The 13,996-nt window shown below is 31.0% G+C and overlaps 2 protein-coding genes across 2 annotated transcripts; both read right to left on the bottom strand.

Moving 5' to 3' along the window:
• Positions 1–1,053: 1,053 nt before the first annotated feature.
• On the bottom strand, positions 1,054–3,110 carry LOC18027330 (histone deacetylase HDT4). Its single transcript, XM_006409733.2, has 8 exons — positions 3,009–3,110; positions 2,405–2,475; positions 2,081–2,312; positions 1,940–1,987; positions 1,750–1,850; positions 1,571–1,627; positions 1,392–1,482; positions 1,054–1,294 (listed from the first exon to the last, which is right to left on the bottom strand). Exons 1-8 carry the CDS (start codon positions 3,019–3,021, stop codon positions 1,242–1,244), a joined length of 666 nt encoding a protein of 221 aa, XP_006409796.1. The 5' UTR covers positions 3,022–3,110; the 3' UTR covers positions 1,054–1,241.
• An 8,018-nt stretch (positions 3,111–11,128) lies between these two features.
• Positions 11,129–12,296, bottom strand: LOC18027328 (uncharacterized protein At4g22758). The gene has a single exon (XM_006409731.2). It carries the CDS (start codon positions 12,095–12,097, stop codon positions 11,495–11,497), a length of 603 nt encoding a protein of 200 aa, XP_006409794.1. The 5' UTR covers positions 12,098–12,296; the 3' UTR covers positions 11,129–11,494.
• Between the last annotated feature and the right edge of the window lie 1,700 nt (positions 12,297–13,996).

The raw sequence follows: 13,996 nt of genomic DNA, 5'->3' as shown, positions 1-13,996 counted from the left end.
GCATATAGTTGTACATATGTGTCCAATTGTACCTTGTTTATTTCCATCCAGAAAGTATTCTCCGCCAAAAATGAAATCTTCTAGATTAGATTGACTTACCTAAGTGTCACTATCCATCAAAATAACATTTGCATTTATGTGTGCCGTCAATTTTTGTACATAGTTGTACCTAATTGTACTAGTTGTCCTCCTCTGCAGATTTGGAGATGAACTCATATATAATTATACTTTACCTAAGAATCACTACGATTCAACGATTATATTTAAGAAATTATTCATGCAAAATCGTCATATAAAACTAGGTTACCAACCCGATTTTCAATTATAATAAAAGAATTTTCAATCAGCAATTATTTAAGTTGTCTTAGTTATACCTATTTGTACCTGTTCTCCTCTATCTCATAGTTGTACCAATTGTACTAGTTATTCTCTTATCTCTTAGTTGTACCATTCGTACCAGTTGTCCTCTTCTGCAGATTTGGTGATGCTCGGATTTTATACCTAAGAATCACTACGATTCAACAACTATATTTGATAAATTATCTATGCAAAGACCTAATCATCACATAAACTAGGTTACCAACCTGATTTACATACCAAACAAGCAATTTGAGAAATTCAATCCCTAAATTGTAAAATCCCCAAATCTCCAAACAAAAACTTAAATGGGTTTGAAACTTCAACAATGGTGGTGGAGAGAGATAAAAACAATAAAGTGATTACAGAGAATGAAGAAGAGGAGGAGAGGCGAGGGTTTGACGGCGAGAATTAGATTTAGTGGTTTTCAGAATCCATTAACGAAACGTTGACGAAGAAGAAGAAACAGAAAAAAAAATTAAAAAAATTATTTTTTAAATTAATTTCGTTTTGATTATTAATTTCAATTTAAATAAAAAATTAATCACTTTTTTATTAAATTCAAAAATGCCACAAAACATTTTATTAAAAGTAAAATAAAAATTATATATGTATTATGGCACACAGATTTGTTTATAGCACAGCAAATTAACTTTTTTCAATTTATGGCATTGTAGCCATTAAACCTTCGACATCTCAAACGACAACATAAAATATATTATATTTTAATGATTTAACAATCCAAAATTTTCAAGAACCTTAAACCTTACGAAGTCACCACCCACTCAACATTTCACCAATAGGTAAAAACTATCAAAATTTAGAAAGAGAAATTAAAAAAAAACTCAAAATTTTTCATAAAAAATGTGACTTTGGCTCATTATCTAGTTTCTTTTTGGAGGATGAACACCGCCGCAGTTATGTCCCTTATGCCCTCCTGCATCAAATTAGTTACAAAAACACCAAACATTAATCCAAAATGTTTATATTCAAAGTTATGATTTAACTTTCAAATTGAGATTAAGTTCAGTTACCTGATGGCTTTTGGGCAACTTTGGCTTTCTTTGATGCATTTGTGTTGTTCATTGCTCCACCATTTGGCCTCTTCTTGCTCGGAGGCTCCACCTGTTAAAATCAAAAAGCAATGTTAATTTAGAAACTAATTGTTCGTTTGCTCCTCAAGTGCAAAGAGCCAATTCTTTAGGCAAAATACCTTTAAAGGTGCTTCTTCTTCATTTTCTTCATCATCTGAGTCATCATCCGAACCCATCTAAACCAAATAAACAGAAGAAAACATGTGTTACATTTCAGAAACTAGCATCAAGATCATTGCTACTTACTCATTGCTACTCTTACACAAGTTTTTATTAAGTAGAATGGCAAAATCTATACCTCATCGGAGTCGGATTCATTTTCTTCGTCAGAGTCAGATTCATCAGCTTCAAGGTTAGCCTTTTGACCATTCACACCATTGGCGTTTGATTTCTCCAATTCTAAATTTACAATTTCAAAAGTTAGGATTCTTAACAAAGCCAACACAAGTAAAACACATGAAGACAGTGGCTTAGTAAAGTAAACATACCACTTTGAAACATATCCATGGGAATTTCCTCTTCATCTGAATCAATATCTGCAAAAAGTTGAACACATGCAAAAAATATTAACTTCCAGTTTCAGAACAGATAAAAATCATCATAGTATGACCTTAGGTTTCGAAACTCACCAGAACCAAGCTGCTCATCATTAGGATCAAGGGTCTTGTAACCAAGAACAAAGACACTGCTGCTTTTGCACTCGTGAGAGAGCTCAAAATATCGTTCGAAAATGAGATCGAGAGAAGCTTGAGGAATCTTCTGCGAGAGGTTTCCGATGATTAGCTTTTGCTTACTATCACCAACCTTCACATAGAGGGAAACAATCTCATCTTTCACCTTCTTCGAATCACCAAGTGTAACCTGAGATGGCACAAGCAACAAGAATCAATACAATGTTTAGGCCAATTACAAAGAAAAAAAAAACACACATAAATATTGTTGATAGTACAGACCTGAGAGACATGGATCAAATACCCCTCTTCTAGTTCGACCTTGATGGGACTCCCTGGCTTAATTTCAATACCTACAATTCAACATTTAGCACAAGATTATTAAATCGAAAAAGAGATTTAAAAAAAAACCTAAACAGCAGGAAGCAATTTTTCATCACAAGACCAAGCTTATTGAGTAACACCCAAGATTATTCAAACAAAAGCTGGAAAAATAGATTTTTTCAAAAACCTAAACAACAAGAAACAATTTTTCAACTTAAGACAATGCTTATTGCGTAGCACACAAAATTCTTCAAACAAAGATTAAAAAAAAAAACCTCAACAACAAGAAGCAATTTTTCAACACAAGACGATGCTTATTGAGTAACGGATAAGCCCAAGATTCTACAAACAAAAGCTAGAAAATAGAGATTGTTCTGAAACCTAAACACCAAGAAGCAATTTTTAATACAAGACAATGCTTATTGAGTAACAGAGAGGGTTCAATACAGAACATAAGAGCTCGTATAAAGACCAGAAACTGGAGAAGAACAAAAGGGTTATCAAGCGATATACATGGTAATCAATAGAAGTTATAAAAGGGATAGTTTTCAGAGAGGCATACCCCAAAACTCCATAGCTAGCGAAGGAGGAAGATTCGGAGGTCTGTGTGTGGCTGCTTGAAGATAATTAGGGTTTAAGAGTTGTTTGAAAAAATTAGAACGAAGCGGCTAATTTATAAGGATGCTCTTTACCGTCATATATTCTTTTTCGCAGGTAGGGTTTTGACTTTTTGACCAAAGTTTTCCAAAAAACAAAAAAAAAACTTTTTTTTATTATTTCTTGTGGTTCGGCAAGTTAATGGGCTTTTTATTAATATTGGGCTTATTCGGGATTGCCTTGGTTTATAGGGTTTAGATGTATTTAGGCTAATTGTGTGACACAAACGAAAACCAAATCGAGAAGAGTTGAGCTGATGACAAAACTTAAGTTAACAGCATAAATTAATATGCCACTCAAATTGTTGCTATAGGGGATATCAGAACATGTTTTACATTTTAAAAATTAGCATCAAAATCACTTTAAAATGTAACGCTTTAATAGTATAGATATTTGATTCGACCAACAAAAAAGATAGTATAGATATTTGACATATAACATGGTAATTAGGATAGTACCCGTGCTGTGCACGGATTATTGTTATCATTTAGTCCAATATCATAAAGTAGTATAATGACTTAAATAGTATTTAGTAGTTGATGTATTTGAGCATTTTATAGTATTGATATGAATTTTTATTTTTAGTGTATTTTTATTTGAGTTATAAAATTAAATGTGAGATCAAAATAATATAGGAGGATCCATCCCAATCGTCGACTACATTCAAAGGCACCGATCTTGGCTTGAATCTCAATATTATTCCCACACGAATGGGTTCTCTTTCTGTTTCTTCCACTCGAGTTGACGTAGTTGGTGTCTCTAGCTTTGATCAAACTCAATCTGCATTAGAAAAATGTGTGAAATCTTTTTCTACATTGCTTAAGTGCACGCAAATGGCTTTATAGAAGATAGAGGCAAACAAACTAATCATAAAAAAATTCAATATTTCCTTAAAAATATAGATTATATAATTCCAAATAAAGAAAAACAATAAAATTATAGTCAACAACCAACATAGAACTTAAGACCAAACAACGTTTCTTTCTTTTCTCTTTTGTGTACATTGATAAATGTCTGGTTAATTTATACTGCAAAGAAGTGTAAATTAGAGTGTTTCCTTCTCTATTTAACTTCTTGCTCCAACAACGTAAACTTCTTCCATATCTCATCTAAATCACTAAACTCAAAACCTTTAGATCACAATTCTTAAACTTAATGGTTAAACAAAAACTTCTAAAAGATAATTAACAAACCAAGCAATATTTAAAGGTAAACATGTATATCATATTAAGGTTAAGCTTAAGTCCTAAGAAAATGATATGATTGATTTCATTTTGTCGAGGAACATGTAGATGCGTAAAGACATATTCCTCATCTAGTCATTTCTGTTTTAATATATAGTGATTCGTCAACATAAATTCAAATTTCTGAATGTCATTTTTACCATACTGTTTTTCCTTTATTAAATTTCAATATTCCGTTATTAGACTAAAATATTTATTTTAGTTCGAATATATAATAGATAAAAAATACATTATTGTAAAGTCATATTCTCTACAACATTTTCCTAAAAATATATTAACAGCATAAAATTAAAGTTTATATGAAACACTTCTCTAATAGAGTGAGAAACTTCTAGCTGAGAATAATTGTATAAGTCATATATCATCAAAAACTTTTGAATCAAGTGCAACCTAATGAGTTAAAGTCTTACCGGTAGGGTGAGTATTCATTGGATACATAAAAATTAACTCAACTATTATCATCTGTATACTGGTTATACAAAAAATTAACCTCGAATTTCTCTTATCAATTTTTCATTTGTAATTTCATATTTAAAATGTTCTTTTGTCGCCATCTTTATCATTTTTCTGTGTGAAACTTTGAAAAACATTCTTTTATTTTAAAAGTAAAACATTAAAGATCTTTAGTTTACTTTGAAATTTTAAAGTTCTAATATATCTAATCAAAAGTTATACACTTTTAAAAGTCTAAAAAAATACATAAATTTTGTACAATCTAACTTTGCATTTTTGTGCATGAGATGTTTTTATTTTATAAAAGCCAACTAAATTAGACCTTTCAGAAAAATGAAAAAGAATGTTTTATAAAAAGAAATGAAAAATCAAAACTCCATTAATAGAGAGAGACCAATCTTCAATATTCCAGCTCAATCCACCAATAACTATAAAAACATTTAAATAGTAAAATAAAACCTTAAAGCAAGTGAAGAAAATGAAACAAAGTCAGATGGTTTTATTTCTTAAATTTTGCAATAACAATTGTTTTGCATTTATAGGACAATACAATCAAGAAGGGAATTAATAAATGTCCTACTTGCAGAAGCATCAATATTGCTCAATAATAATTCGTTAGTTGCTTCATGTGAGATGCTCAAATTTTGTTGGAGGAGAGAACTGACATGACTGAATCTTCGATGGGCTTGGAGTTGCACATTTCCAATTTGACTTCTTTTTCAGTTGGGTTTCATAAATAGCTTTGACTTAATAGTAAAGTTCATCTCTAGCAATGACATTAGAATATTCCAAAACAAAATACAAAAAAAATTGATCATAACGTTTAGATAAAACATATGGAATAAGAAGAAAAATATCAATTACCTGTAAAACTTTACCACATGTAAGACTACAATAACAAACATTAATAATCGATAAATTTAGAATTAGAAGACAAAACAATTTGCATTTTAGCAAAAAATAGTTTGTTTTTGTCTGTTTTAGAGAAATTCAAACATCACATTATCAAAATAGTTTAGAAATGTACAAAAATGATCTCTAAAACACATAATGCTTACAAATTCAGTGTAATGGAAGATTTGACTTACATAAGGCATAAATTATAATTGGACTTACTCCTGTCCGATATACAAATTCAATCATTTTTAACTCCACTTTAGAGAATATAAATATAGAAGAATAAACTATGAGCTACTGAGATATCAAAACATTATTTTTACAGTAAAATAATTAAAGAGAATAATCCTATGAGCAAATCAAAGGAAGTTAATTAAGAATTCCACAAAACTCAAAACATTATAAATGTTGAAAAATTTTTTCTCTTTTGAACAAATGTATAATGTGAAGACATATGTCACATATGGTTTTCTTTCTCGTTGCACTAACATTATATTCGACATCTGTGTAAAAACACACTGATTCTAGAAGAAAAATAACTGAAAAACAAAAATATCAAATGGATTAAAATTTTTAAACACGCAAAAAAAGAAGGTAAAATAGAAACGATGAGAATGAAAAAACCAATAAACTACTTATATAGGCTTATAATATAGAGGCTTAGATTTAATAAATAAATATAAATTCAAATCAAATAAATGGAAAACATAATATTATAAATGAAGATAGATAAATACAAAATATTGAATGTAGTTATTATTTACCAAAACCATAGCACAAAAATATTAACTAAAACTAAAATCATGAATATTTTCCTATTTTTTGAGTTATAATAATACCTGGTTGATTGTTTTAGATAGAAATTCAAAAAAAAAATGATTGAGATGTAAACAACCATATTTGGTAATAACTAAACATGTTAAGATAGATTAAGGTAATTTCGATTAATTTAGTTTGCAATAATATATTTATTCGAATAATTTTTTATCATAATAAACATATACTCTGAAATTGCAGAATTCTTCAAAAAATATAATTGGTATTTTAGGTAAGTTTTTTGAAAAGTTTCCATGTTTTCCAGATATACCAATTAATAAAACTTGAATCAAAACTTTAAAGAGTATAGACCCTGCATACTAACTACGATGGTATAATTGTTTTTATTCAAATTTGTATGTACTTTAAAATATACTATTAATCATGAAAAGTTACCAGTGTTCCTTCCACTTTTTTTTTCTGGTGTATCAATAAAAAAGGGTGTCACCAATGAATATCTTCGTGGTGGTGAGGCAACCACATCTCATATAGTTGTAATCTGTTGACATATCAAAAAAAAAAATCTTACTCATGATTTGTTTGTTTATGAAGCAACAAAATTATTCATATTATTTAAGATTATAGTTAGATAAATCGAACAAAAATATTAACATTTTCATGATAGAGATGGTGAAAAAGCAGGATCTAATACACCTGGCTTCCATCTAATGATTAAATCATGTTAAAGTCACAAAAATAGGGAAGAAATAATTTAACCTATAAAAGAAAGTTTTGTCATAAAACTTGAAAAAAAACTTACATATTCATGGAATAATACATATCAAGACTCTATTGTCTCGTATGCTGAGTATATCAATACTGAGTCGTCAATCATACCTACATAGAATCAAATAAAAAATATAAGTAATTATACAAAATAAAGAAAATATGTAGAGAGAAAAGAATGATGAGAATGACACCGGTAAAATGTAAATTTATAGAGAAGAAAGCGTACATGAGAAGGTGTTCAATTTAAAAAAATAAAATCAAAATATTTATTGATTAATATTGTTCAAATTTATTGTTCAAATATTTCAAAATTAATTAGCAGTGAGATTGATGGCTACATATAAGGAAACAAAGTAATTTTAGAATATATTATTCTTCGCTATAAATAGTTTTTTGAACAAAATCTCATTCATTTTTGAAAGAAGTAATCATAACTAACCAAAACTGAATAAATTTTGATCTTTTTTCTATATAATCTCGAGTAATTTAAAGCTAAAACTTAGGAAATAATATAATATTTAGATAATTGATACCAGAAATAATATTTGGAAACAAATAATTAAAAATAAAATATTGTATCCCTCAGTTATAGCAAATCGCCATTTTTGATAAGATTCTTGATTTATGAACTTATTAACTTAATTAAAAATAGATGATCCCTCCATTATAGCAAACAAATCGCCATTATAGTTTTTTGTTAAATAATGTTGTTGTTAAATGTACTCAATTTTCTATTTCTCTTTCTAATAAATCAAAATTAATAGATATGTTAGATTAATAATTACTTTATTTTAGAGTTTTGTACTTTTGTTTATCTAAGAAACTAATTCAAATTCAAATAATAATGGAATAAAAATAAATAAATTCAAATACTAAAAAAATAATTACTGGAATGACGTTTTTTAGAGAAAAAAATAAATGATAGGTTAATATAGGTTTATATTTATTTTTAAATTTAATATAGAGTACGTATCTATCTATAAATGTTTAAATTATGCAAATGGTTCTCCAACAAAAAATTTTTTTATGATTTGAATTTAATTGATTTGGAGGAATATTCTGGTAGATTTTATTATAATTTAAAAAATAAAGAATAAAGAATAAAATATTACACAAATAATTGTACGAATTAGCTAAATAAGGAAAACAAAATGTAGAATATAATAATTTTTTTAATTAGAAAAGGCTGAGAAAAATTGTGGGAGCGATACCTCAGAAAAATAGACTCTAAATTCTAATTGTTTAATGTATAGAGGATTTTGAAAAAAATTAATAAATTAAACATAGTAATCGTTTGTCATATTTTGATTTTTTACATTCGATTGCATTGAAATTTAAATTATTATGTACCTTTTTGTGTTATAAATTAAGTAGATGCGATTAAAATGATGAATTTTAAAATAAAAATAAAAAGAATACAATTGAACTAAATAAAGAAAATGAATAAAGAAAAAGTAATTAAGAATTTAAAATGTAATTGGCCGAATGAACTAAACAAGGAAAAAAAATTAGGTGGAATAGAATGAATTATTTAAATGAAAAAGGCTTAGAAAAATTGTGGGAGCAACACCTCAGCCAAATGGCATCTAAATTCTTCCTGTTTAATGTATAGAAGATTCTTCTGGCAAATTACAATCAATAATCTACTATCATTTGGGTATGTTCATAATTTTGTATGGAACTAAAAATGTATTGTATTATTGTTGTTGTTCAAGTTTACAATATTAAGGTTAATAATGAATCAACAATATAGTCTTATCATATGTTTTGTGTTACGAAGTTGAAGTACTAGCTCTACCCTAAGGAAGACACGTATAATAACAATATGTAACGGCGAATGCTTTTAAATATTTCAGTCGACCTCCATAATTGGTACTAGATTCGATTTGATTATTTTGTAACGGAAATATTTCACATGGCCATACCGGTTAATAATATGGTTCCATACTTGCATGGACCAATATCTTATTAATAATTTGCTCTTGTTATGATAATTTAATTTATCTTTTCAAATGTGCATGCTGTATAGTAAAAGTTTGAAAGTTGAGTTGACCATGTCATTTAGCATAATTGTTTTTTTGGTAGAATGTTTCTTATTTAATACTATTTTTTTTTTCCATTACCCAACTATTATATTATTATTGGCCCGTTACGGAAATGATCCGAAAATCCCTATAACTGACTCGTTATAATTTGGGAAAATATAAAGCCTTTTGCTCGAGCTCTTTTCGCTAGACTATCCACTCAGACATTTGAACTCTTGGGAATATAGGAGAGAATGAAGTTCAAAAAGCTTTCTCGTAATGTCCGGAAGATTTCCAACTCTGAAAGGAAAGATGGCCAGTCTGATGGAGATTCTGCCATGCTTACCAGATCCAAATAGTTGGTCTAAAAATGGACGGATATGATCTGTCTATCTCTCACGCAAGACATTACCCATAGAAGGCTCTCCAATCCGGCATGAAGGGCCGAAAGGCTTCTCCGACAGCCCTGAAGGCCAAAGATCTCTTCACTTATCTCCTTTCTCAGACTCCACCCGAGTCCACTCACCAGGCCGTTCTCTATCCAAGATGCATCGACCTGGCAAATCGGAAACCTCTGGGCATCAGGTAGAGATAACGGAGTTAGAAGAATGGGAGTAGTCTCGTCTATTGCGTCCTCGTCTACTTCCGGTTTGTTTGCACTCCTCCAGCTTTCTGCTTCAATCTTTGCGTGAATTAAGGTATCTACCGGGAAAATTTCTTTTCCGTTAAAGATCTTATCGTTCCTGGCTTTCCAAATATACCATAGGATCCAATGATAAATATCCTTTTATGGATCTGTCATGCCTAGCTCTTTTGTTTTCCAAAAGAGGAAGCTCATATTTTGGTAAATAGAGGTACTCGGGAAGAGGCCCGGAAGAGACGGAAAGTCCGATAACGCCCAGACTTGTAAAGCCGGGGGACATAAAAATAGAAGATGGTTAATAGATTCTTCAGGGTTCTCGCAGCAGGGGCATTGCCTATCCATTCCCAAATGCCTTCGGGTCAGGTTTTGGCAAGTAGCAATGCATCCTGATAAAGCTTGTCACATGAGATGTTTCAGTTTTCAAGGTGTTTGTACTTTTCAAACATAACTTTGAAGGGCTGTGATACTTGGTTTTCCCACTACATCTGTATTTTGTGCAAGCTTTGCTCTTCTAATCAAATCATAACCCGATTTAACCAAATATATCCCTGACTTAGTGTGGTTCCATGCATATCCGTCTAGGGTATGATTCTTAGTAGGTCTCAACCCAAGGATAAGCGAGACATCCTCAGGTTGGAAGCAGACTCTTAGGAGAGGCTCATCCCATTGTTTCGTATCTTGATAGATAAGATGATATACTAGCATTCCTGAATCTTGAAAGCCGATTTAGGGGGGCTGCTCTTAGAGCTCGGACTCTAACATTGGGGATCCAAAGTTCATTCCAAACTCTAGTGTTGAGTCATGACCCGATTGTCTTCCTGAGTCCCAATTTGAGATACGGGCTCATCTAATACTATTTAATTACTACTACTTTACAACTACTAAATAATTTTTTTAGAAAGATAATTAGAAACTAAATACACAAAGAAAGAAAGAAAGACAGAAAGAGAATGGGCATCAACATAAGATAATCAGAGCAACACGGCACTAACACTAAATTGCTTTTGTCCGTCGTCACAAAATGTCTGACTTTTGGGGATAAGGTTGGCGTAAGTCGTTATTACATAGACCGAAAACAAATCCGAAGCAAAACGAGAGTAATAAACAAAAGATAGTATAATATAATATAATGCCTATACATATAATTGGTTAAACTACTCTGAATCCTCTTGGTAAATTTTTATTTATTTAAATACATCTTATAATATAAAATAAACAATATCACTACTATACATTTGTTTATACTACACTCAGGACCTTTGAATTGATACATATTGGTATAAGATTTGATTAAAAATACATCTTATACCACTACTTTTATTTTTTGTCAAGCTTTTTATACCACTACTTTAATGACTTTATTTCTATATAGAAATATATACAACTTAAATGTAATGTTTGACTCACAAAAGAAATTAATCCTTTATGACCCTATCCTTTTCTTTTCTTTTCTTTTCTTGGCCCCTTTCTAACTAAGAAGGTAACACGAAGTTTCCTAAATTCCAATATTTATTTCTAAAAATAGGAAAACTAAAATAAATAAAAGTTTGGAATTCATTTGAAAAAAATGGTAAAAAACTTTATTCTAGAAGCCGATGAATTTAAGCCAGTGAAACCCAGTTTTAGCCACTTTCTCTGCTTCCTTCGAACAACTTTCCGACGAACCACCGCCGACGAATCCTCCGATCTCTTTCCGACCACACAAGAAAAAGTTCCTCGATCCAAGCGAGATTAGCTTCTGATCTCTCCCAATACTTTCGAGACTAAATTGCGAGTAATGGAGATCGAATCGCGACGGTTCAGATTCCGGTAACAAAGGTCGGCGAGCTTCTTTCACGTAAAGACGAATCGCGGCGTCGATTAAATCGTTCACGGTGGATTCCGGCGAAATCACGATCTGCACAGCGCCTAAACTCCCTTGAACCGTCACGTTAAGGAGCAGTTTCGTAAGACGCGGCGGAATCGAAATCGAATCCGCCGTCTTCAACGGTCCGACGACGGTTTGACCGGTGGAGAATAGTTCCGGTAACGTCTTCGGTCTTCGAAGCTCGCCTGAATTCGTCTGAGACATCGTTCCTCTGCCGTGAAACGACATCGATTTCTCCGGTAACGTTCCTCGGCTCCGATTCTTCTCCGTCTCTCCGCCGGCGATTCCTTTCCGATTAACGTTCTTCGAGTTTAGCGGCATGATTTGAATATACAATCAAGTGTTTGTGGTCGATGAAGTCGCCGGAATCGGACGAAGCCAGGAGCGGCGGAGGCTAGCGTAATTGCGGCGGTCACCAGAAGCTATCATAACCAGAGTGGCAAAACTGTAAATAAAGGAGGAAGTCGAGGGCAAAAGTATGAAATGAAGGGAATATTGGTTTGAGAGTTTTGAGGTTGAAGACGCAAGTATTTATAGTGGATTTTATAAGATTACGAAACGGTGAGAAATGACTTGGATGTTTCTGAGAGGAGTGATGGGAACCGGCTATAGCAGGTGAACCACACCTCTGATTATTTGTGTCAGTTCGGTATTGGGTCCAGGTTCAACCGGTGGCTCTGAATTATCTACCGGTCACAGAAACCAAGTTCGACTTTTTTGGTATTTTCTTTGGGTTACTAATTCTCCATTTATCACTTACTAATATGGTTATTTATGTGTATTTAATTAAAGAGTTGTCGCTGTGAATATTTTAGTTGTTTGTAATTAATTTGTGCAGATTTTGTTTTTTGGTGAAATCAAAGTAATAATAATTAGAATAAATCTCATTCCCTTGTGTTGCAAATTTTAATTTTATATTCATGCACATGGTTACTTTAATTTACAGAAAACCCAAAAAGATGTTATCGGTTTCTTGATGGAATCAAGCACGGTTTTTTATAAATCAAAGCAAACATTTTTTATTTATTTAAATTTTATGAATTTAAAGCATGTTAAAAAAAAAAACTAAATACTTTGGTACGATGCATTAGTTGCATTTTTTTTATGTATGTTTGTTTGATTTTTTATGTCTTTTTTAACAGCATTTCTTTTTGTATTTCAAGCCCGTTCTTTAGAGAGAAAAAAAAAGAAAACTATAACATTTAATATACGAGTCACATTTTGAAATCTTATCGGTAGTTCAGATGGTCAACTGTAATGGTAAATTGAATTTGAACACTTTGGTTTGAAACATTATTGATCTACTGTTGCTTTTCCCTTTTTCTGAAACATAGATGTTTTAAAAACATAGAGATTTTAGTTTAAATGAATAAAAAATTGATTTTTAAAAACTATAAGAAAAATCCATTACTAATTACACAAAATATAAACCACCGTATGATAATAACATCAAATATATAATTTGCATAATAACATATATTAACTAACACATATTATGTAACTAACATTATAATCATCTTTCGAACAGTATACCAGTAACCAGATGATAGAATTTGGTATCACCAATTTAGAATTATGTAATAAAAATACATGATCTAATCTGATCCAACTACTAAAAATCCAAACCATTTGAATCGATCCACATCTGTTCTAATTATGAACCAAAAATTTACCCGCTTAACTTTATCTGATCCTAATATAAAAGATAGTTACAATACAGTTGAAACAAATCTTTGTGTCACAAAGGCAGACACTGTCTAACAGGTCTAGATCACCATTTCCTGATTTATCTTCGCTTGAAGATTAGCCGATGCGACTACATATTTTTGTAAGAAAATTAAAATTTTTACAGAAATAAACGTAAAAAAATAATTATGAAATCCTCTTATAATTTTTTTTGTTCCATCCCTAGTCAAAAGCGAGCAAGGTCGGAGATAAAAGTTTGCATAGGTTAGACGAACAAAGCTTGGATACAAGACAAATCCCCCATTATGGCTTTAACCAAGTTGAAGTGTTAATTGGCGAAAAACATATTGGATGTAACAAGCAACATACACGTGGCAAGAACAGAAAGTTAAGATGGGCCCAAACGGCCGACACAACTGAAAGATGCCTGAGACGTGACCAATCTCGCCTTGTGACTTGTGAGATTATGGAGCCTATCATCAATTTCTTCTCCAAGTTGCATTGCGATTAGTCCCTCAATAATTGCACACTAGC

Source organism: Eutrema salsugineum, unplaced genomic scaffold (genome assembly GCF_000478725.1).
Source record: "Eutrema salsugineum unplaced genomic scaffold, Eutsalg1_0 scaffold_10, whole genome shotgun sequence".
Taxonomy (NCBI): domain Eukaryota; kingdom Viridiplantae; phylum Streptophyta; class Magnoliopsida; order Brassicales; family Brassicaceae; genus Eutrema; species Eutrema salsugineum.
Note: the sequence above shows the minus strand (reverse complement) of the source record. Positions and strands in the feature narration are given on the sequence as shown.

Excerpts from the sequence above, each read along its gene's own strand:
- LOC18027330 (XM_006409733.2), bottom strand. Across the intron at positions 1,628-1,749 it reads ATGAATCCGACTCCGATGAG|ATGGGTTCGGATGATGACTC; the intron begins GTATAGATTTTG and ends TATTTGGTTTAG. Across the intron at positions 1,483-1,570 it reads AAGAAGAAGCACCTTTAAAG|GTGGAGCCTCCGAGCAAGAA; the intron begins GTATTTTGCCTA and ends TGATTTTAACAG.
- LOC18027328 (XM_006409731.2), bottom strand. The coding sequence starts at position 12,097 with ATGCCGCTAAACTCGAAGAACGTTAATCGGAAAGGAATCGCCGGCGGA.